General features: G+C 42.4%; 1 protein-coding gene across 1 annotated transcript; it reads right to left on the reverse strand.

Moving 5' to 3' along the window:
- Window positions 1–7,830: 7,830 nt before the first annotated feature.
- On the reverse strand, window positions 7,831–21,474 carry Tmem225b (transmembrane protein 225B). The gene is made up of 7 exons (XM_015501933.2): window positions 21,259–21,474; window positions 20,685–21,157; window positions 19,858–19,937; window positions 17,490–17,878; window positions 16,044–16,190; window positions 14,897–15,034; window positions 7,831–8,263 (listed from the first exon to the last, which is right to left on the reverse strand). Exons 4-7 carry the CDS (start codon window positions 17,806–17,808, stop codon window positions 8,091–8,093), a joined length of 777 nt encoding a protein of 258 aa, XP_015357419.2. The 5' UTR covers window positions 17,809–17,878; window positions 19,858–19,937; window positions 20,685–21,157; window positions 21,259–21,474; the 3' UTR covers window positions 7,831–8,090.
- Window positions 21,475–23,996: the final 2,522 nt, after the last annotated feature.

Here is a 23,996-nt window from a genome sequence, read left to right on the forward strand (position 1 = left end):
GAGTTATTTATTGAATGATAGGCCACATCTTGTAAGAATGGAACCAATTTGTCATCAGGAAAGATAAAATACTGCATCCATACCTTAACCACATGTGGAAGTGTGAAGGGGACAGGAGGCAAATTCCAAATGAATCAAAGATTATAATATGAAACATGAAATCTTTTATAACAGTGTCAAAAAATTAAAGAAAGGAGAAAGTTCAAATTATGATCCAGGAGACATGGAAGATGGGTACATTTTACTGTATCGATGTCAAAAACTTTTGCCTAGAAAATCAAAAGACAAATCATGAAGAAAATACATTACAGGGGGAAAATAAGTTAATTTCACGAATAGGTGAAGAGTGCCTAGATTTCACAAATAAAAAGATCACCAACCATGGAGGGAAATGAGCTCACAGAAAATAATGCAAATGGCTGCTAAAAATATGAAATATAGCTGGGGCTGGGGCTCAGTGATAGAACACTTGCCTGGCACGTGTGAGGCACTGGGTTCGTTTTTCAGCACCACATATAAATAAATAAAATAAAGGTCTATCAACAACTGGAAAAAAAAGATGTTTAAGAAAAATATATGAGGGGCTTGGGATGTGGCTCAAGCAGTAGCGCGCTCGCCTGGCATGCGTGCGGCCGGGGTTCGATCCTCAGCACCACATGCAAACAGAGATGTTGTGTCCGCCAAGAACTAAAAAATAAATAAATAAATATTTTTAAAAAAAGAAAAATATATGAAATTTAAGCTCACTTTTGCTGGTGATATGAGCAGTGCAAATTAAAACACTACTAAGATACAATTTCTTACTTATCCAATTTAAAAAAAGAAAAAAAGTTTAACACAGTCTCTTGATAAAACTGTGGGAGGAAAGGCCTGTTTAGATAATTACAAAAGTATTTACTCTTTGAGGATATCCTGGGAAATTATTCTGTAGATTCACATACACATTTATGTACAGGTTTATTCACTGCAGTATCATTGATAGTGTGAAACAGTGGCAACAAATGTATCCATCAATAAGGGACTGGATAAATCAACTAGGATATATCCACATAATACAGCACAATATATAGCTATAAAAAGGAAGCACCAAGATCTGTAAGATATAAAGAAACAAAAGCAAGGGACCAAAAATGCATATAAAACATGTATCAGTACTGTAATATGAACATCTGTAGAAATAATAAAAGATTAAAACAACAATGTTTTCAACATGCCTGTAATCCCAGTGACTCAAGAGGCTATAGTGAGAGGATCACAAATTCAAGGCCTACCTCAATAATTTAGCAAGACCCTAAATTAAAATAATAAAAAGAGCTAGGAATGTAGTTCAATATTAAAGGGTTTCTGGGTTCAATCCCCAGTACTAAAAAAGAAAAAAAATATTTTCTTGTCTTAGACAAATATATATAAGGTAATCCTATTTATGTCACCCTAGGACTATTCTTTGATAGGTAGTGTCCCCCAAAAGCTCAGATATTAATAATGCCCACTGCTTGGCATTATTGAGAAGTTGTAGAACTTTCAAGAGGTGAGAGGTTGTAGGGTGCAGTGGCTCGTGCCTGTAATCCCAGCAACTCAAGAGGCTGAGGCAGGAGGATCACACATTCAAAGACAGCCTCAGCAATTTAGCAAGCCCCTAAGCAATTCAGTGAGACCCTTTCTCTAAATAAAATACAAAACAGGGCTGGAAATGTGGCTCCATGGTTAAATGCCCCAGATTCAATCCCCAGTACCCCAAAAAAGAGGTAAGAAGTCTTTCAGTGTCTGGGGGTGTGCTCTTGAAGGGACCCCAGCCACTTCCTCTTCTCTTTACTTCCCAAATGCCATGAGGTGAACAACTTGCTACACCACACACTCCAAAATTGTGACTCAAAATTGAAAGAATGAACAAGGCTCAATGTTGGAGAAAATGCCCGATTATTGAGGAACAGCTTTGCATATTTGTAGAGCGGGGAGTGGTTTGACAGTTATGACAGTTTAATGGTTAAACGGTTTGAAAGTTGGCATGGGGTGCTTTCTGATTGGTGGATAAGGATCATGTGAACCAGCAGGGCTAGTCTTATTGGTAGGTAAAGATCATGTGAGCCAGCAGGGCTCACTATTGGACAGCTCTTCTCAGGGGATGGGGAAGTTAGTCTTTGGAGCCAGGGCGACTCCCAACAAAAATAAACTTTTTTTTCTTATAGCATGACTACCACAGGTACTTGGTACAGTAATGAAAGCTGACTAACACACTAGGAAACTAAGAAAAGTAGTTACTAAAAATAATGGGAAGAGAGATACAGACAGGAGCAAAATTGATTTCCTATTCTATGCCTATTTATATTGTTTTGGGTTTTGTACCATATGAATATAATACCTGCTGAAATAAAATGTAGTTCTAAATTGATTCCTGGGGCTCTAGTTTAATTGACTGAGAGGTGGTGGGGTGGTGGGGGCAGAGGGTGATATATTCTAGGTTAGAAGAAACTGGAGGAGGTGTAGCTTTAGGATTAAAATAATAAATAGGTTCAATTTAGGATATGTTGAGTTTGAAGTGCTTCCAGATTATTACGCAAAGGTCTCCTTCTGGGAAACTCTGAGAAGAGTTTGGGCTGGAGAGGCAGATGGGGAAGTCATTAATGCACAGGTGGGAGCTAATATCAGGTTAGTGAAGGAGTCACCCAAGGTCATTCTGCTCAGGGCATATGTGTTTGAAGAGTAGATGGAGTTGGCTGGCCTGAAATGGCTCAGAATTTGGGAGAGGAGTGTGTGAAGGATGTTAAACTGATCAGTCTGTTTCTGCTTGGGTGATAAAATTTGGCCCAAATCTGGCTAACACAGTATGTAAAAAGCTACAAACAAAATTGAGTATATTCTTGTAACAGATAATGAGTCTCAGCTAATGACAGGCTGTGTCCACAGAAGGCAAGTGTATCATTGCACTATGCCCATATAAGGCAAATTATGCCAATCAGATGTTCCTGTATGAAACTTTCTTTTCTCTGACTTACATAACCTCCTGGAGTAGTGGGACAGGGCATTTGAAACTAGCTGCCTGATTCTAGAACCTTTTTCTTGCTCAAAAGGACTTTGTTAAATTTAACACAGCTCAGATTTTTTTTTAAACAAGTTCCAGGTCAAAACTGAGCATTGGGGGCTGGGGTTGTGGCTCAGTGGTAGAGCGCTTGCCTGGCACGTGTGAGGCACTGGGTTTGATCCTCAGCACCACATAAGAATAAATAAATAAAATAAATGTATTGTGTTCATCTACAACTAATACATATATATATATATATATATATATATATATATATATATATATATATATATGGTATGGTGTCCATCTACAACTAAAAAAAAAACAAATTTTTTTAAACTGAGCATTGCCCTTTGGCCTTAGCCATGAGGGCTCTTGGTATCCTTTGCCAGAGTACCTCCAAGGTGGTAACAAGGGCAGAAATGAAACTATGAGGAAGTCCAGTCACATGTAGACAACAGCTGGCTCAAAGATCCTAAAGCTTTCATCATACTTTAGCTTCACTGAACCTGGGCCAGGTGCAGCCAGGTGTGGCAAAGAGCACCAGTTTCTTCAACAAGTTACCCATGACATTGATATTGGAGGAGAGAGATGGATGTAGGTTGCAGTTTGTCCTTGTGAATTCCACATGTCCATCAATGGGTGAGTGGATAAACTAAGTGGTATATATCCATGCAATAAAAAGAAATGAACTATTAATTCATGCCACACCATGGATGAGCCTGAAAAATTATGCTGAATTCTATTGATATAAAATTCTAAGAAATGTATCGTATGGTAACAGAAAGCAAATCAGAAATGGGATGGAGATGCGCAGCATAAAAGGAAGGCAGAGATACAAATTGTGGACTTTAAGAAAAGCGGAATCTCCAAGAAAAGAATCAAGTAATTAATTGGACCTAAATTCAAAATGGAGACTGGGAGTCTTTTAGTGACTAGGGTCACACATTACTCTGTGTTCCTGGAAGAACCACAAACTGAGCTTCGAAACCCTTGCCCAGGCATGATCCTCTTTCAACAGCCAAGGTACACCAGTCCCCAGAAAGTCCCTTTCACTATCCAGATCTGACCAATGAGGTGTGACCTGCTGACAGACACATTTAAGTATTGACCAATCAGGACTGGGCACTTCTAGCCACACGCTTACATCCCTCTTGTGCCAATTGCAAACTGCTTGTAGAAATGAAGTCTCTCCTTTTTTTTTTTTTTTTTGGTCTTAAATTCTTTCTTAGTGAATTTTCATTGACAAAAATGTACTCAAGAAATCTCCTAAGATGATGGATCTGTTTATTCTCTTCACCGCAGTGATGTCAGTCAAAATGCATCAAATTGTGTGCTTTACTGTGCATTTTATTATATGTCAGTTGTACCTCAATGCAGCTGTTAAATGTTTTGAAGCAGGAATACAAAAAAAAAAAAAAAAACAAAACAAAAAAAAAGAGAGAGGGTGAGACAGCGCTGATTCATCTAGCTGTGGTCTTTCCAACTTTCCCTTTCTTCCCCATCCTCCTGGCTAGAACATGACCATAGTGGTTGGAGCTGACACTATCTCCTGACCATCACAGAAAGAGCAAGAAGATTCCAAAGTTCTCAGGTGAGGAAGCAAAGCTACATTTGGTTAAGTCACTGTTATTGGGATTCTCAATCAAAACACAAGTCCTAATGGAAAGGGTTCATTTAATATCTTAAACTAACCATCTCATTTGTCGAGGTTTTGCTTTACCTTTTTGAACACAAATTTATAACTATGTCATAATTTATGTATCCCGGAGAGTTATTATGCTCATATTTCTGTCTCACAGCCCCATTTCTCCTTCTGCTTTCCTTATTATGTCCCTTCTTACAGACATACTTTAGTATTTTATTGAGTCTGTGGTTAATAAGTTCTGTTGATCTTTGTCTTTCTTTTATTCTGTAACTGTATTTTTGCCCTCAACTCAATATAGACTTCTATGCTTTCTGTAATTTTTCCTCGGCACCTTAAAGTTATTACTCTATTTTAACTATCATCACTGATAAGAAACTTTCAAATTATCGTTCTTTTATAGGCAATCTGCATTTTCTCCCTACTTTCTTTTGAGATTTCTCTTCCTTTTTAATCCTGTTATTGCAGCCAAGGTGTCTTTGGCACTGTCTCCTTGGCACTCCGCCTATCCTCTTGCCTACTCTCTTTGGGAATTCTGGCTACATATACAATGGAGTCACTCAATTAGGCCTCCATGATTATTGGTTATTCTTTCATTTGAAAACCACTTGTGGGATGGGGCTGGGGCTGGGGCTCAGTGGTAGAGCACTTGCCTAGCACATGTGAGGCCCTGGGTTCAATCCTCAGCACCACATCAATAAATAAAAAAATAAAGTTATTTAAAAAAAAGAAGGGGCTGGGATTGTGGCTCAGAGGTAGAGCGCTCACCTAGCATGTGCGAGGCCCTGGGTTCAATCCTCAGCACCATATTAAAAAAAATAATAAAAATAAAGATATGTGTCCACCTATAAGTAAAAACTAAATATTAAAAAAAAAATTAAGGGCTGGGGATGTGGCTCAAGCGGTAGCACGCTCGCCTGGCATGCGTGCCACCCGGGTTCGATCCTCAGCACCACATACAAAGAAAGATGTTGTGTCCGCCGAAAACTAAAAATAAATATTAAAAAAATTCTCTCTCTCTCTCTCTCTCTCACTCTAAAAAAAAATTTAAAAGAAGAAAATGACTTGTGGTTCATTGTTGTTCTCAGTCTGTGGTTGATGCCAAATATCCAAACTTATCCTTTGATTCTAACTACTGTACAATGTCTTATATATCAAAATATACTACTCCATTCTACTATTGAGTTTGGGTTACTTCCAGTCTGGGGCTTTGGGGAATGGTGAAGCTATAAATATGTGTTTGGGTGAGCACATGTTCACAGTTTTACTGAGTGATCACCAAGGAGGGTTTGCTGAGCTGTATGGTATATATGTACATTGTACTGCTGTATTTTCACCTGCCATGTATATAAATTACTGTTGTTCCGCATTTGGGCCGATATCAATATGTGTTTTGTTCTCTTAGATGATTCTTCTTTTTCTTTTTTTCTAACGGTACTAGGGATTGAACCCAGAGGGACTCTACCACAGAGCTACATCCCCAACTCTTTTATTTTCTTTGTTTTGAGAGAGGGTCTTGCTAAATTGCTGAGACTGGCCTTCAATTTGTGATCCTCCTGCCTCAGCCTCCTTAGCAGCTGGAATTACAGGTGAGCAACACCGTGCCTGGGTCTTTTTTTTTTCTTATTAATGATTTTGATGTGTGTGTAGTATTATGATGTGGTAGTTTTTAATTTGGGTTTCCCTATGACCAATGGAATTAATCATTCTTATATCTTTATTCTCTATATTCATTCTTTTGTCCGTTTTTTTATTCAGTTGTATCTTTTCCTTACTGAGGTATTCCTTCCTTTTGTCATTTGATAGAGGGTCCATTGTCAGATATATGTATTTCTAATATCTTCTGCCACTTTATGGCTTACCTTTTCACTCTCTTAAGGTCGCCTTTTGCTGAAAAGAAAGTTCTAAATTTTAATGAGCCATAATCAAGTCCTTAATGTAGCCCAATTACTTGCTTTTTTCTTAATGTTTTTGTATCCTAAATTTAGAATAATATTTATATTTTATCAATATACTCTTTCTTTTTTTTTAATACTGGGTATTGAACTCAGGGGCACTGAGCCACATCCCCAGCCCTATTTAGTGTTTTTTATTTAGAGACAGGGTCTCACTGAGTTGCTTAGCACCTTGCTTTTGCTGAGGCTCTGGAGCTGCTGAAATTACAGGCATGTGAGGCCCTATTTTCTCATTATTAGACAGCAGCATTAGTCTGTTCCAAATTATTCCATGATACCTAGAGGAGGAAGCATGACTGTTTATTTTTAACTTTCTAATTTTAGTGTTTTATCTATAATAAAAGCACTTTGGAAGAAATGCATACCAAATCATCTGGCAAGAGAAATAAAGAAGCATTTAATCCTGTTTTGACAGGAAAGTTCTATCAGGTGTTGCAAAATGAGTGACATTTCAGCTGGGATTGTCGAGATGAACAGGATTTTCCCAAGATGTAGAAATGATGAAAGACACTGGAATCAGAGAGACTGGCACTCAGAAAAGCCCCATTATTCAGCAAATGAGATATACTTGAAGAATGTCTCTCAAATTCATGTCAATACGAGAGAGATAAGCTGACTGGCTATAGTTAGGGCCCCATCTGGCTCGATGAAGGAGAGAGGAAGTAAGTGTCTATATGCTGGGGGCTCACTTTCCTGAGCTCTGGCATCCAGTCTCAGGAGCTCAATCTTGGGGAAGATTTCACCTTAACCAGACTCAACCCTTCCCATAAACATATACTCAAGAAAAGTTTTCTGCACTGAGTCACAGTTTTATCTGGGGATGTCAGTTTGTGTGTGTGTGTATGTGTGTGTATGTGTGTACACACACACATATATATATATATATATATATATATATATATATATATATATATATGTTGCAGATGGACACAATGCCTTTATTGTATTTGTTTATTTTTACGTGGTGCTGAGGATGGAACCCAGTGCCTCACACATGCCAGGCAAGCAAGCACTCTGCCACTGAGCCCAGGCCCAGCCCCGAGATGTCATTTTTTTTTATTATTAACTCAAACACCTTCTATTGCGGTTATATTCTGTGAGATTTTTGTTCTCTAAAACCCTACTTCACTTGCTCATCTTGTCAAATTCTTCCCCTCCTGGACTCCAGGCTTGGTTTTTGAGGTATGGATCAATAAAAATTACCCTTTCATTTCTTTAATATACCTTCAAAAAAAGTAATAATAATCTCTCAAGAATCTCAGAAGAGTTCAAAGAACTTTTTTTTTCAAATAACTTTTAACAAATTTTAAACATCAGCAAGATGGACTGTCTGTGCGTGCCAGGGCGTGGAAGGTTGGCTTGATGCTACAGCTCCTCAAGGCAGCAGAGACTGGCAGAGAAGAAGGAGTTGCCGCACACACCTGCAGGCGTCGCCACACAGCTTCAGGAAGGGCAGAGACAATGTCCTGGGCTAGATAACTGTTGCTTCCCTCAGCTGGGTCTCCTTTTGTACCCAGCTCAGTTTTCCTCCCAAGCTTTCCAGCTTTTCCAAGTGTAGGGTCCCCTGGACATCTTCAGTGCTCTGGTAAATGGGCAACAAGCGACATCTAAGGCAGATTTTTCCTTGAGAAAGGCAAATGGCACCTAGGTAACAGCAAAAAACGTGAGATCAGAGAGAGTATGTCAGGCTCTATGCTGTAGATCAGAGGTCAGGTGTGGGAGGCCAACCTTATGGGTGACTGAGTTACACTCCCCAGCTGGGTGCTGAGGCGCTCAGTCACAGAAATGGGTGTGTCTTGCTACAGCCCCATGGGTGAAGCTATGCTCACCTGTTCCTTTGTAATATAACCCCTTGCCCTGTTTAGGATAGAATCTTCCATGGAAGTGCCTTGTGTGTGTCCCCTCCTCTTACTGTGCCCTTGGGTGTGGCCTACCCAGGTGTCAGTCAACCTGCTGACAGTGGACATCATGAAGATAGATTCAGCCCCTGAAACCTGACCCCTTGCCTTATTTGAATAGCTTCTCCTCAATAAAAGGGGTCAGCGCGCGCGCGCGCGCGCGCGCGCGCGCGTGTGTGTGTGTGTGTGTGTGTGTGTGCGCGCGCTCTCTCTCTCTCTCTCTCTCTCTCTCTCTCTCTTCNGAGTTCAAGCCAGCCTCAGCAAAAAGTGAGGTACTTAGCAACTCAGTGAGACTCTGTCTCTAAATAAAATACAAAAATAGGGCTAGGGATGGGGCTCAGTGGCCAAGTGCCCCTGAGTTCAATCCCGGGTACCCACCGCCAAAAAAAAAAAAAAAAAAAAAAATGGTGGATAAAAATCACAGGACCATGGCCAGGACTGAACGGCATCACAGCAATTGTCTACCAATAAAATGTGAGCAAAGAAGCTTTAGAGAGAGGAAGACCCAACAGAAAACCCAGGCTCTTGTTGCCTAACTCAAGACCCTCAGGAAAGTAAGAGAGAAAAAGGACAATCCATGTCCATAAGAACAAATGGAGGGGTTGGGGTTTAGCTCGGTGGAAGAGGGCTTCCCTAGCATGCATGAAGCCCTGGCTGGGGGATGGGGAGCGGGGAGGGGAGAAGAAGGCGGAGCGGGGAAGAAGGGGGAGGAAAAAGAGAGGGGAGAAGGGGGTGGAGGAAGAGGAGGAATGGAGATCTCTTAAGCAAGTAATGAATGATGTATTATTAAGACAAAGATAACAGACATTTTATTTTCAGCATTAAAGCAGACCTGATACTCTCCCATTTAAAACAGCAAAAAATTCTGAATAAATTATTACTTTAAAAAATTATTTTTAGTGCTGGGGTTGTGGCTCGGTGGTAGAGCGCTCGCTTAGCACATGCAAGGCCCTCGATTCGACCCTCAGCATCGCATAAAAATAAATAAATAAAGGCATTGTGTCCAATTACAATTAAAAAATATTTTTTTTAAATTAACCACCAAGCTGGCACCAATGTAAGGTATTCTTAGAAGCCAAACCAAAGTAAAAGATAGTTTAGCACACATTCAGCTGCATCTTGGAGATACACACTCAACTTAGGTGACCCCGAGTTTCCATTCTGCACCAGGCAGAAGCAACTATAGATCCTTGGGGAGGAAACACTTTAAATTCAGGTCTCAAAGACTCCACTGGTAAAATTCCAAGGGAAATGACTTCACAGTGGGAAGAAACTCACATACACACAGACACAGACACCTGGAAACCAGACACCACCACAAGAGCCTGCAGACATGGTAGAAACAGACTCAGTCCTGCAAATGAATTCAGTTAGTAAATTTATGAGACACAGAATGTAAAATAGGTATGTTTTACATTTCTAATAAAAATACATTTACAAAATGTAACATGTTTATAACATATTTATATATGTAAGGAAAAAGAGGGTATAAAATGACAAGATTTATGGGAAAATTGAACCAGAGGTGCTTTATCTCTGACCCACCTCCCCTGCCCTTGTTATTTTTCATTTTGAGACAGGGTCTTGCTATCACTAAGTTGGTTAGGGCTTCACTAAGTTACTGAGGCTGGCCTCCAATTTGTGACCCTCCTGCCTCAGCCTCCCAAGTTGCTGAAATCACAGGCATGCACAACCATGCCCAGCAAAAGCTTACATTTAACATTTGTGGAAAGGGACCTCAAAATAGGCTATAAAACAAGTTTCAAAAATTTAAAGGTACAGGATTACACAGTTCATGTTGTTTCACCAAACTGGAGTTAAGAATAACCAACACATGAAAGTGTGGCATTTGCTGGTAAATGGGTGGGAATGGAGAGCATAACGCCACGGGAAATAAGTGAGACTTGGAAACTCAAAGGCCAAATATTTTCTCTCATATACAGAAGCTAGAGTAAACTGGAGGGAAGGAAAGGATACCATAAACATACAGGGCAGATCAGTGGTGTAGAAGAAGCTTCGAGATCAAGAGGGAGAGCGGGGGGGATGAGAATGGGAAAGCAATGCAGAACGAATCCTTTAAAAATCATGTCATGTGCATATATAAATATACCCCAGGGAATTTCACCTTTGTGTATAAGTAAGGAGAACCAATCAAATATAAATAAATAGACGAGCAAAAGAAAGTCTAGCAGAGTGGAGGAAGAGATGGGATGGGAGGGTGACAGAAAGGGGGGGCTCTTGAACTGAAATCTAATTCCACACGTGTATAATTTTGTCAGGATGAACCCAACTACTATGCATAACTATCAAGCTCTAATTTTTTTTAATTTTTTTTAATATTTACTTTTTAGTTTTCGGCGGACACAACATCTTTGTTTGTATGTGGTGCTGAGGATCGAACCCGGGCCGGACGCATGCCAGGCGAGCGTGCTTGAGCCACATCCCCAGCCCTCAAGCTCTAATTTTAAAAAAAGAATAGCCAACACAAAGATGCAAATTTTTTATATTTAGAAAATATAAAATGATCATGAATCAAAGAATATATCATGGGCTAGGCTGTGGCTCAGCAGTAGCGCACTTGCCTGGCATGTGTGAGGCACTGGGTTCTATTCTCAGCACCACATATTAATAAATAAAATAAAAATCTATCAACAACTAAAAAAATATTTTTAAAAAGAATATATCATAAAGGGAACTAGAAAATATAGCTAAGCATGGTGGCACAGGTCTGTAATCAGAGTGGCTAGGGAGGTTGAGACAGGAGGATAGCGAGGTCAATATATATATATATAATTTTTTTTTTTTGCAGTGCTAGGGATTGAACCCAGGGCTTTGTGTACGGGAGGCAAGCACTCTACCAACTGAGCTATATCCCCAGCTCTGGATTGTGAGTTCAAAACTAGCCTCGGCAACAGCAAAGCACTAAACAACTCAGTGAGACCCTGTCTCTAAATAAAATACAAAATAGGGCTAGAGAAATGGCTCAGTGGTCGAATGCCCCTGAGTTTAATCCTTGGTACCCCTGCCCCCCCTCCAAAAAAAGGGGGAACTAGAAAATATTTCAAATAGAACAATAACTGAAATATTACACATCAGAATGGGAGATGTAGACAAAAGTAATTTTTAGAGAGAAAGCCTTAGCTACCTAAATAGAAAAAGAAGAAATAATCAATGAACATAGACCTGATTTTAAGAAGTTGGGAAAAAAGATTGTAGTAGTGAAAAAGTTGACAAAACACACCCTTCTCAGGACTTTGCATATATTAAATTAGTTTTGACCAATGCCTGGATGCTGTGAGTAAATTGAGTCCAGGGGAAAAAAAATAAGTTGGAAAAAAGAATAGCAGAATAGACACAATGACAGTAGGAGGGAGGAGAATTCAAAATAAGAGCAAATATTAGCCAGGCACAGTGGCACACACCTGTAATCCCAGCAGCCCTGGAGCCTGAGGCAGGAGGACAGAGTTCAAAGCCAGCCTCAGCAACAGCGAGGCACTGAGAAACTCAGTGAGACCCTGTCTCTAAATAAAATACAAAATAGGGCTGGGGATGTGGCTCAGTGGTTGAGTACCCCTAAGTTCAATCCCTGTTACCCCCCCCAAAAAATCCCCTTAATTATTGCCACTTCTATTATCATCATACTGGAAGCACAAATATCTAAGGGGTAAAATACAAACAAAAAGAAAAATTATGAGATTTTTCAAAACTCACTAAAGAACACCCAAGGAGATAGGAAGAAAATATCATGTTTATGGTAGGATGATTCAATACTATTGAAAAGAGTTAAAAAAAAATCAACGCTCCCTAAATTGACCATTCAGTATAATTCAAAGAAAATATCATATTTTTTGTGAAATGTCACAAGCTGATTATTGAATTTCTATGTAAGGAAACAATGCCAAGAAACACCAAATACATTTGGAAAACCAGTGCAAGGGTTTTTCCGACAAGATATCAAGATATACAATGTCAGGAATAGTATAAAGTTAGAGCAACAGTGAAAGCGTGGTTTGTCCACCAAGATAGATAGATGAGTGGAACACGAGAACTGGATTACTAACAAAAATGGCACCGCAGGTCAGAGCTAAAGGACAGAGTAGTCGACACATAGTACTATGGCAACCGACTGTTCATTTGAAAAATGAAAGCAGCCCGACTTCACACCATAAGTCAATTCAAGATGGACTGAAGACTTAAATAAAGATGGCAAAAGTACCAGCTGGGTGTAGTGGCACAGGCCTGTAATCTCAGCAGCTCTGGAGGCTGAGGAAGGAGGATCGAAAGTTCAAAGCCAGCCTTAGCAACTTAGTGAGGCCCTAAGCAAGTTAGCAAGACCCTGTCTCTAAATAAAATATATAAAACATATTTTTTAAAAGAGGGGCTGGGGTGTGGCTCAGTGGTTAAGCTCCCCTGGGTTCAATCTCTGGTACCAATAACAATAATAATAGATTAATATTTAAAATATAAAAATGGCTGGGGCTGGGGATGTAGTTCATGATAGAGCACTTGCCTAGCACATGTGAGGCACTGAGTTCGATCCTCAGCACCACATAAAAATAAACAAATAAAATAAAGACATGCTGTCTGTCTACAACTACAAAAAAAATTTAAAAATAAATAAATAAAATATATAAACACCTCTGACAAATCAATTTGAAAAGGAAAAATGGTCAATAAAGCTATTCAAAGATGTTCAACGTGATTAATAATCCAGGAAACACACATTAATAACATAATAGTTTACACCAATTAAACTGGCAAAGGTTTAAAAAACCTGATAATTTCAAATATTGAAATGGAGATGGGGCAACAGGAATTCTCTTGTCCTGTCTGTAGGAATGCAAATTGTTATCATCTCTAGGGAAATCTATTTGGCATCATCTGGAAAACCTGAAAATATGCATCATCTCAATACAAGAATTTCAGTCCTAGGCATATGTCCTCAAGAGCATCCAGCACAAATGCAATAGGACATAAGTACAAAAAGTTCAAAGGTCAGTCAGTGACAGTAGGAAACAAAACTGGAAACCCTCAATGTCCATTGATAAGAAAATGGGCAAATTGTAGAATATTTATACAATTAAATATTTAAGGTAATAAAAATTAATGAATCTCAGTTACTCTTAATTAACATAGAGGATTCTAAGGGGTATAATATTGATCAAACATAATAAGTTCCAGAAGAATAAACACAGTAAAATGTATTTATATAACGTTTTAAAACATGGAAAACTAAACAATATGCTCGTTAAGGATACAAGTGAGTAGGAAATGTGATTAGCATAAATCTCAGAATCACTGGTTCTGGAATGGAGAGAAGATGATGATGTCAAGAAGAGCTAGGGGGAGAGACCTTCAAAGATACTGACTGTTCCACCGCATTTCATTAATTTTGAGAAGCCAATTCCAAATTCATTTTTTTCTTATTTTAACATCTCTGAAATGAGAATGTTTTACAAGTTAAAGAATCTCAGAATTACACCAGTTTCTCTTTCTCATTGGTACATAAAATAATGGTTTAACTTATGAACAACAGATTCACTGAAATATGGCTAGTTATTATCTATGGTGGGAACTGGGTGTCTCTATTTTTAATTACTTGTATCTTACGGATATCTCATAAATGTGTGTGTGTGTGTGTGTTATACAGGGGATTGAACACAGGAATGCTCCACTACATCTCCCACCCTTTTTATTTTTTTTATTTTGCTGCAGTCCTGAACTTGTATTCCTCCTGCCCAGGCTCCCAAGTTGCTGGGATTATAGGTGTATACCACCATGGCTGGCTATAAATAATATTCCTTTATATATTTTTGGTATATTTTAAATTTGAAATAGAACATGATCGTGGGTCAGGTTAACATAGCAGAGGAAGGATTAGGAGTAGGGACAAAATCAGACAGGATTAAGAATCTAGAAGGTGATGATAATGTTTCAAGATAATAGGTTAAAGTGAGGAACAAGATTGATAGATCTCAAGATAAAGATGGACAGGAATAGAGAGCCTTAGAAATCAGGATGGTGTAAGGGACAGCACAGACATGTGGAAGTTTTCTTTCTAGTACCAAGAAGGATAAGAACCCAAAGGCCAAGTTTGGGGATAGGTTTGAGGTCGTGCTGTCCAGCAGAACTTTCTGCAGAGATGGAAATCACACTACACTGTCCAATGTGGTAGCCACCAGATATGTGTGGTTGTTGAAAATCTGAAATGGGGCTAGTATGGCTGAGGAAGTGAATTTTTAACTGTATTTTATTTTAATTAAAGTTAAATAGCTATTTGAAGCTAGTGGCTATAGTTTGGAACAGTGCAACTCCTCCAGAGAAGCTCCTAACTGCAGACAAGAGGGCAAGGAGTGGGTAACAGCCACAGGACATTCACCAGCCACCAGGAACAGAAGGATGTCAAAGCCCAGGATGTAGTAAGGCCACTGCATGGAGAACTGTGGTGGACTGGGCTTCATCCTCAGATCCTGGATCTCCAGGGCATGCAGCAACATGGCCAGGAAGGCACAGATCCCTGTAGGATCATGGGAGGCATGATTGCTCTCTTCCTGGGCTACCTGTCTTCACCCAACCTTCCTCACACTGAATCAGACAGAGCCCATATGGCTCCTGCTTAGTGGCTCCTTCCTATCTACCCCCTTGCCCACTCTGAGCCAACAACCACCGCTCAGCACACTATCAATCATTCCCAGCTCATCTCAAAGACATGTGCCTCACCACCCAGGGGCCCCGCCAACAGAAACCCCTTTCTGGGGACCCCTGGTGTATATGCCCTTGGTTCAGTTCAGGCTGGGCCCTCTAGGTAAAACACTTTGGATGAAACTCAACCAGATTCCCCACCCCCTGCATGTATTCTACTTCTCCATAGTCCTGGGAGCTTCCCAGCGTGGGGCCTGGTCACTCTTTTCAAATGTCAAAAGGTTCAAAAGGGCAAAGAAGGTCTCTTCCATTCATTCATTCAAGAAACATTGATAGTTCACTTATATATTTCAATTACAATTATTTTTTCTTTCTTTCTTTCTTTCTTTTTTTTTTTTTTTTTGTACCAGGAATTTAACTCAGGGGCACTCAACCATTGAGCCACATCCCCAGCCTTATTTTGTATTCTATTTAGAGACAAGGTCTCACTGAGTAGCTTAGTGCCTCACCAAGTTGCTGAGGCTGGCTTTGAACTCACGATCCTCCTGCCTCAGCCTCCTGACATGCTGGGATTACAGGCAAGTGCCACTGCACCCAGCTCAATTACAATTCTTTGCCAGATTCTATGACAGTCCCTGGCTATCCAGGTGACCTACCAGACATATGACCCTGCAACAGGGTCATAGAGGAAAATGTAGAGTGTTAAGAAGCCCCAAGGAAGAGGCATCATAAATTCTAATAGGGCAGGTGTGGGGGTCAATTAATTCATAGAGGAGGAACCTTAAAAATCACATGTCTCTTCATATCACAGAAACCACCCACCCACTCCCTTTGCATCCCTTCAAGGGCCCTCAGAGGTCAGGGACTGCCTGGCTGTTGCACACCTGTGAGGAAGCTGACAGTGGCTGACACAACACTGTGCTTCCAAGTCCTTGGGAAGAGTTCAGACGCAGAGGACACCGTGAGGAAGATGGTGAGGAAAGCCAAGATAACTGCAGAGATCAGGAAGAACCGGCCCAGGAGGATGTAGACTGCAGGAGAGGAAGAGCCAGGGCTGGAGCTGGAGACCCTGCCCTCCAAAAGGCAAGAGACCCTCAGAGCCTGGCACAGGGGGCCCCGGAGCCTCCACCACCCTCAGATCACAGCCTGGGACCAAAGCTGTGACCCTGCCACTTTGCCCCCCAAGAATGCTCCAGCCTCACCATTTTTTTCCCAAAAACATGGAAGCATATGGGGAGAAAGTTAGATTGACAATGTCAGACACGAAAGTCATTCATCAGTTCTTAACATATATGATGATGTATGAGGAAATCATGTATCTTCCATTTGGGAAAAACAATGGTTTTCATAAAACACATAAAAGCAAACTCTCCTGATAAGAATTGGTTGTGTGTGCAATCGTGAAAACTCACATCTATGTTGGTTATGCTAAAATAACTACCCGTGGAAAATCAGAACTCCACGAGGTCGAAATGTTCAACTTCACAGGGAATCCCCTAAGCCTTATTTAATTTTCCTCTTAATAGGAGAAGTGAAATAGACCAAAAATAATAGAGTCTGGATACGGGGTGATTTGCTCTCCCGCTGATGATTTCCACCATGTGAAATTTAGTTTGAATGCCCTTCTGAGCAAACAGAGATGGACATCTTGGAGGAGGACAAAAGGCAAAGGTGTTTCTGAACACCCAGACATTCCAGAATCTACCCTTGGGTTAAATCAGTGATGGTCCTCCTTTACTTGTCCCTTAAGTATTTGACAATACCTGGAGACAATTTGGGTTGTCAAACTAAGTGGGGAGTGGTACTACAGGCATCTCATGGGTAGAAGAGGGCAGGGGTTCTATTTCCCATCCTGCAAGAAACAGGAGAGCCCCCATTCAAAGATTACCCATCCCAAAATATCAGTAGCACCAAGATTGAGGAACGTTGGGTCAAAGAGCTCACATAGTCAGGTCATCTTCCCCTAAGGAGGCCTCTCCTATTCCCAAGAAAGTAGTCCCTGGGTTTCCCTGGGTCACGTCTTTTCCAAGACAGACATCCTTGGGGCCTTCAGATTTTTCCTTAAAGGGGCTAGGAAAGTAGAATCATGGCTTGGAAATAAACTTGGTTCCTAACACATATGCCCCTACTTCAGTGGTCAACATGACATGATCACCCTTTCACAGTGCCCTACATTCCTCTCACCCCAAAAGAGTGAAGATTCAGAGAAAATGCCCTTATGGCCTTATTAAATTTGGTCCTCTGCCCCCAACCTGCCCTATCTATCTCCACCCAGCCATCAAACTGGTCCCATCTCCCCTTTCTTCATCCTTACCCCCAACCCTCCTTACTGGATAAGGGTCGAGGCTTCCAGCATTTGATATGGAAGCAGTTCTCAAACAGGCCACTGAAAAACACATCCTGGGTCTCCTCGTCCATGAGCCGCACCCAGAAGGGAAAGATGGAGACCAGCAGTATGAGCAGGTAGCCCAGGGAGGTCAAGACCAGGACTATGGCCCAGGTGAGTCCCTTCATGTTCTTGTCCTCTAAAGTCAGCATCACCTGTGCAAGGGAAAAGTGATGGCAGAGGTGGGACTTCTCCACATCCTCCCGTGGCTCAGGGTGAAGGAAATGATGACCATGGAAATGCAGGCACTGCGCATGGCACATAGGTGAGGCTTGTCCATGGGGATTTCTTTGTCTTGCTTAACTTTACAGCCTCCAGGCCTCTGAGGTTGACCTAAAACATGCAGGAAATGTTGTCTGCACTAATTCACTGGGTGGCCTTGGGCATGGTGGGAGCCCCAATTTCCTCCTCAGGCATAATGAGGAGATCAGCCCAGCCCTTCCCAAGGTCATTCACCTCTACAGTTTCAATTTTTCAATTCTGTTAACCCCCATGCCACTGCCAACAAAACACACCTCCACCAGCCTCTTTTGTGTCAGCTGTTTTTCTTTAGATTGCAGAATGAGGGCCTGGGGGAGGCCGTGAGGCCAGAACCCCAAGTGCCCTTGCTCAATGACAAGCCTTCTGACCACAGGAAACTGGGGATGGGGTCCATTGGACCAGGAGGAGGCCTCTGCTGAAAAATGAGCAGATTTACTAAAAAAAGATTTACTCATAATTTCAGTGTTCACAGAGAGCCTCCTGAAGTCCCAGGTTCCCTCTAATCCTGGAAGTCAAGGCCCTCATCCAAGGAGCCCTCTTCCATGGAGTCTCTCATCCCAAAATATTTTCTCTTTTGCTATCATCAGTCAGTATATTTTCTTCTAAAAGAGCAGCTAGGCCATACTGGGCAAGTCTTGATCAGGAGCCCTTGACTGTTGCCACAGCCTCCCCTGTCCCTAACTGTGTCATCCTGGGAACTTGCTCAAACTCAAACTCCCTATGCCCTGGCTTCCTTATTTGGGGAAAAAGCAAAAATGTGTGTGTGTGGTGTGTGTGTGTGTGTGTGTGTGTGTATACTACATAGATGTATGCATAATGTGTATATAGACATTATATATATATATCTCACGGGCCCAACGAGACCAGTGGGAGGACCAAATGAAGCAATACATAGCAAAGTGCCAAACTCAGTGCTTTGTGCTCAGGTGCTCAGTTAAAGATGTGCTCAGGGGCAAGGGCAGGGTGGAGGGCAGACATCTAAAATTCAAACCTCCCTGGGTCCCTGTACCCTGTGCCGGGTGTGCAGGCTCATGCCCAGTGCCAGCCCTGAGACCCCTTCACAGTCCAGATGCAGACTCTTTTGCTTCAGCCAAGGGGACGGGTGTCTTTGAGAGCTGCTGATCACTGTAGCCCAACAAGCCTGATGATAGAGGGTAGAGGTGTGGGTCCCTCCTGCATCCCCACACCCAAACATGCTGACCAATACTAATGCATAAACAGGTATTCCTCCTCAGTGCTGTCAAGGTGACCTGGAAATGTTTGAATGTACTTTCTCCTTCTTTCTGTCAATCACCAGTTCCTCTTTTCACCTGAAGAATTGTACTCTCCCCTCTCTCTAAGTCTCCCCTTTTGATCTTCCACTCTCCAGGCCACACTGATGAGTCATGTCAATTTCAGGGCCAAGCCCTTCTAGCTCTAAAACTCAACAGGAAGGAGTCACAGCCACTGCATGGGACGGTGTACACTGGGTATCTCATTGACAGCTATCCACCCTCCAACCTCAACCTGTCTAGAAGTGACCTCTGTCTTTCTTTATTTCCAACATTCCCTCCCTCATCCCAGCTCCAGCCTTGAGGTTATACTGCTTTCTCCTCCCCCCACGATGCTTCCATCTTTTTTTTTTAGAGAGAGAGAGAGAGAGAGAGAATTTTAATATTTATATTTTAGTTTTCAACGGACACAACATCTTTGTTTGTATGTGGTGCTGAGGATCAAACCCGGGCCGCACGCACGCCAGGTGAGCACGCTACAACTTGAGCCACATCCCCAGCCCACGATGCTTCCATATTATCACCCTGCCTCACACACTATGTTCCTTTCATAAAATTTCTGAGCACCCATCCTTCCTGTCCCCACCCTGATGGGGAACACCAGTCATTCGGGAGCACCGCAGCCTCCTTGCCTGGGTTCCTTCCCAGGGTGCCCTCTCTGCTCTCCAGAGCCCTTCAGATTCCACTTCCCCTGAAGAGTGCCACTTGGTCCACTCCACGCAGCCCTCCCAGGCAACAGCCATCCTCTGTTCCATTAACAAAAACCAACTATGCACTTACTGGTTGCTCCTTGTCCAGCTTGGGCCAATGGTGGGGCTCAGGGATGAAAACACACAGGACTCAGTGGCTCTTGGAAGCTACTGGGGGAGAGACACATCAACATGTCACATGGCACAGTGCTTTGCTCCCCAGCCTGGAGCTACCCAAGGCACTACCTACAGTGTGCTCCCTCCCTAGCCAGGCAGCTGTCCAGTGATGAAGCCCTTGTCCTCCTCCCCAGGCCCTAGTCCAGGACCCTGCAGAAAACTGCCCTTAGTACAAGTACTGGATAACTGTGCCCCAAGGACATGCAATCTAAGATATGCATGGATATAGGCCATACTCTAGGATCCTAGGAATTTTAATTGAAAAAGAAAAAGAGAGCCAGAGAGAGGGAATGACCGATAGAGGAGTCACAGTCAGTATCAGAGTGGGAACCAGAATTCTGCATGGCTGCCCACTCACCTCACCAACCACCATTGGCCTCAGTTCGATTGAGTGATTTCCAAATACTCTGGACGCTGAAAAGGGGCGATTTAAAGCGCCTCCCAGGTAGGCCTGGGGTTGAGGCCTGGTTCCCACTGACTAGGGGGTCTCAGAAGTTCCTTCCTTGACAACCCTATAGTCCCTCAATGCCAGAACTCGACCCTTCCAGGGCCCAAAAGCCACAGGGATGTTTTACAGAACCCAAGATGGACCCTAACCTAGCTACCCGGCTACGGACCCTGCCCTGCACCAGGGTGGGTCAGGTGGTGCTGAGTCTGGGGATCCGGGTTTGGGCAGGGGGATGTCTCCACGCCCTCCACCCTCCCACTCTCCCACCCTGAGAGGCCCACCTCCGCCCCTACCTGGGGCACTTGAGAGGTCTCCTCCTGTCCTGAGCAGGGTCTCCCTCCGGGCAGGGTCTCCCTCCAGGCGGGTCCCTTGGCCAGTGGTCAACCCTTTCAGACCTGGACAGCGATCGCGTCCCGGAGCTTCCGTTGGGGCGTCCCGCGCGCCCCCTCTTGGCAGAGACCGCTCAGCAGGCCCCCTGGCGCCGAGCCTCGCGGTCCAGCCCCCTGCGCTGCAGAAACTAGGGCGTCGGCCCGCCCTCCCCGCGGTCTGCTCACCTCCCTCGGTGGGTCCCGGGCCTCACATTTGTTCACGGTACTGGCCTCGCTCACAGATGGGTGGGGATCGGAGTCATTGAGAGCAGCCAGATCTGAATTCTAATTCCAGCTCTACCATCACTGGCAGGCAGACTTTAGGTCTCAGTTTTCTCAAAGTAGAATGGCAATAGTAACTCCTCCTGTTGGATGGCTGGAAGGGTCCAAGGATGACCCTGGAAAAGACGCCAGCAAACAGCGCCCAATAAGCAACAGCTATTATCTAGAGCGGGAAGGAAGCCGGGAGTCTCTGACTCCACGCGACCCGTGCTCTCACCTGACTCCTACTTTCATCCCTGGGTACCCTGCAGCCTCTCGTAGTCATCTTCCTCTCTGCCTTCGCAGAAGGCCATCTGCCCCTCTCACCGCTGGTTTTAACCTGCGGAAGACTCTTCAAAAAAGGTGGCTGGAAGCGAGAGCTTCCAGGCCAGAGACAGGGGCGGGGATCTTGTGGCAAGAGCTCACACTGACTCAGAGACTTGGGAGGTTGCGGCAGGAGTATCACAAACTGGAGGCCAGCCTCAGCAACTTTTAACGAAACCATGTATCAAAATATAATAAAAAGGACTGAGGATATAGCTCAGCGGTAAAGCACCCTGGGTTCCATCTCCAGTAGCAAAAAAAAAAAAATTAATATATATATTCTAAAAGAATTCTAAAATATATTTATTCTAAAAGAATATATATTCTAGGGCTGGGGTTGTAGCTCAGTGGTAGAGCACTCGCCTAGCATGTGTGAGGCCCTGGGTTCCATCTTCAGCACCACATAAAAATTAATAAATGAAATAAAGGTATGTGTCCAACTACAACTAAAAAATAATTATTTGAAAAAATAAAAATAAAGATTAAATATGTGTGTATGTGTGTGTGTGTGTGTGTGTATATATATATATATATATATATATATATATATATATATATATATATATATATATATTAAAACAAATTCCACAGGGTGTGATGGCACACTCCTATAGTCCCAGCTGAGACTGAGGAAGGAGATTCACTTGAGCCCAGGATTTCAGGGCCAGCCTGAGCAACATAGTGAGACTTGGCATCTTAAAAAAAAAAAAAAAAAAAAATGTACTTTTTGCTGTATCTAAGGGAGATAATAGAAAAACATTTTCAACTTACTTTTTAAAATTTCTCCTGGGGTTGGGGATTTAACTCCATAGCAAAGCACTTGCCTAGAATATGCAAGGCTCTGAGTCCTGTCCTGTGTCCTGAGGGGAAAAAAATTCTCCTCTCAAATTTTAATTGTTAAACATGGCTTACTAGGGGCTTGGGTTGTAGCTCAGTGGTAGAGCGCTTGCCTAGCACATGTGAGGCACTGGGTTCAATCCTCAGCACCATATAAAAATAAATAAAATAAAGGTATTATGTCCATCTACAACTAAAAAATACTTTTAAAAAAAAAGGCTTTCTAACTAGGCCCAGTGGCACATGCCTACAATCCCAGTGATTCAGATGCTGAGGTAGGATGATTGCAGGTTTGAGGCCAGCCTCAGCAACTTCTCAAGGCCCTAAGTAACTTAGTGAGGCCCTAAGTAACTTAGTGAGACCCTGTCTCAAAATGAAAAATAAAAGGGCTGGTGATATGGCTCAGTGGTTAAGTGCCCCTGGGTTCAATCTCTGGTAAAAAAAAAAAAATGCTTACTGAAGCTAGAGAAGTTGTTTTATAATAATATTAGAGAGTTGGTCCTCTGCTTAGAGGGATCTTTCCAGAAAAATGGGTGCTGAGGAATATTCAATGCAGTATTTCCATCATCATTGAAAGCCTAAAACATGGACAACCCTGATTTTATTAGATAATGGTCATGGCCTTCAAATTATTTCAAAATTAGCTGTGATACTGTATCATGGAACAATATGCACACTCATTTCCCTAACTCCAGATCCATCCTTCTCTTCTGCATGTTCAGTTTGGATGCTGGGTCTAACATTTTTATATTCCTTGCACATGTATTCACCTTGTGTGCCAAACAGATGGCAAGCCCTGAAATGCAGGGATAAGATATTTTGTTTTGTTTTTGTTTTTGTTTTGACAGGATTTTGCCAAGTCACCATGTGTGGAGAGCCATTCTCACGCGTGACTGGGTGACTCCCGGTTTGGGCCTGAGGCTTCTGGCTGTGTCGGAATTTTCCCGGCCCTCTCCTGATGAGAGAACCCGTCAGTGTGGGGGTGTGACTGACCACTGACCCCGGGGGCCCAATCACTGACCCTGACCTTGGAGTGTGGCCCCCCCTCAACCTTCATTGGATGGAATTCTCCCCTGAATTTCTTGTTCCCCAATAAAAGGCTACTCCCTGGCGTACTCGCTCTCTCTCCTGCTAGCCCTGAGTAATCCTTGCTGCCCTACGGGTGGTTCGAGGTTGGAGCCAGAGAGGGGAGCCATCTCGGACCTGGTCATAGGAAAAGGTAACTGAGTCTGTGTGTTTATTTCGATCTCTGCTAGCTAACTTTTATGCCAAGAACCTCATTAATGAAACCAATGCGCAGGCCGCATGGTGGAACCATGGCTGGCTTTGAACTTTCAATCCATCTGCCTCAGCCTCCCATATCACTGGGATTACAAGCATGAGTCATCCTTGGTAGGGAAAAGGCTCTTAAGAATATGAATAAGGGCATCAAGGTTCTAAACACTAGCTATAAAGGCCAATTCTTTTTAGCAAGACACCATAATAAACTCAAATAATTCACTAATGCCTAGAAAGGCTCAGTCTACCAGAACTTTCCACAGTTATGAAAATGTTCTATACATGCATTTTCTAATATGATAACCAAGAGCCACACCGAAATGTGGCTAGTGATGACTGGGCAGCTGATTTTTAAATTTTTAATTAAAATTTAAATTTAATTAAATTTAGATGGCCACTTGTGGCTAGTAGCCACCCTACTGGACAGTAAAATTCTGGTGCATTCTAAATCTGCCAAATCTATCCTACAGGACCAGATCACCAAAACTTAGAAATCCTGCAAAACTGGATTCATTTTAAAAATGAAATGCCAAAGAA

Source organism: Marmota marmota, unplaced genomic scaffold (genome assembly GCF_001458135.2).
Source record: "Marmota marmota marmota unplaced genomic scaffold, marMar, whole genome shotgun sequence".
NCBI lineage: Eukaryota > Metazoa > Chordata > Mammalia > Rodentia > Sciuridae > Marmota > Marmota marmota.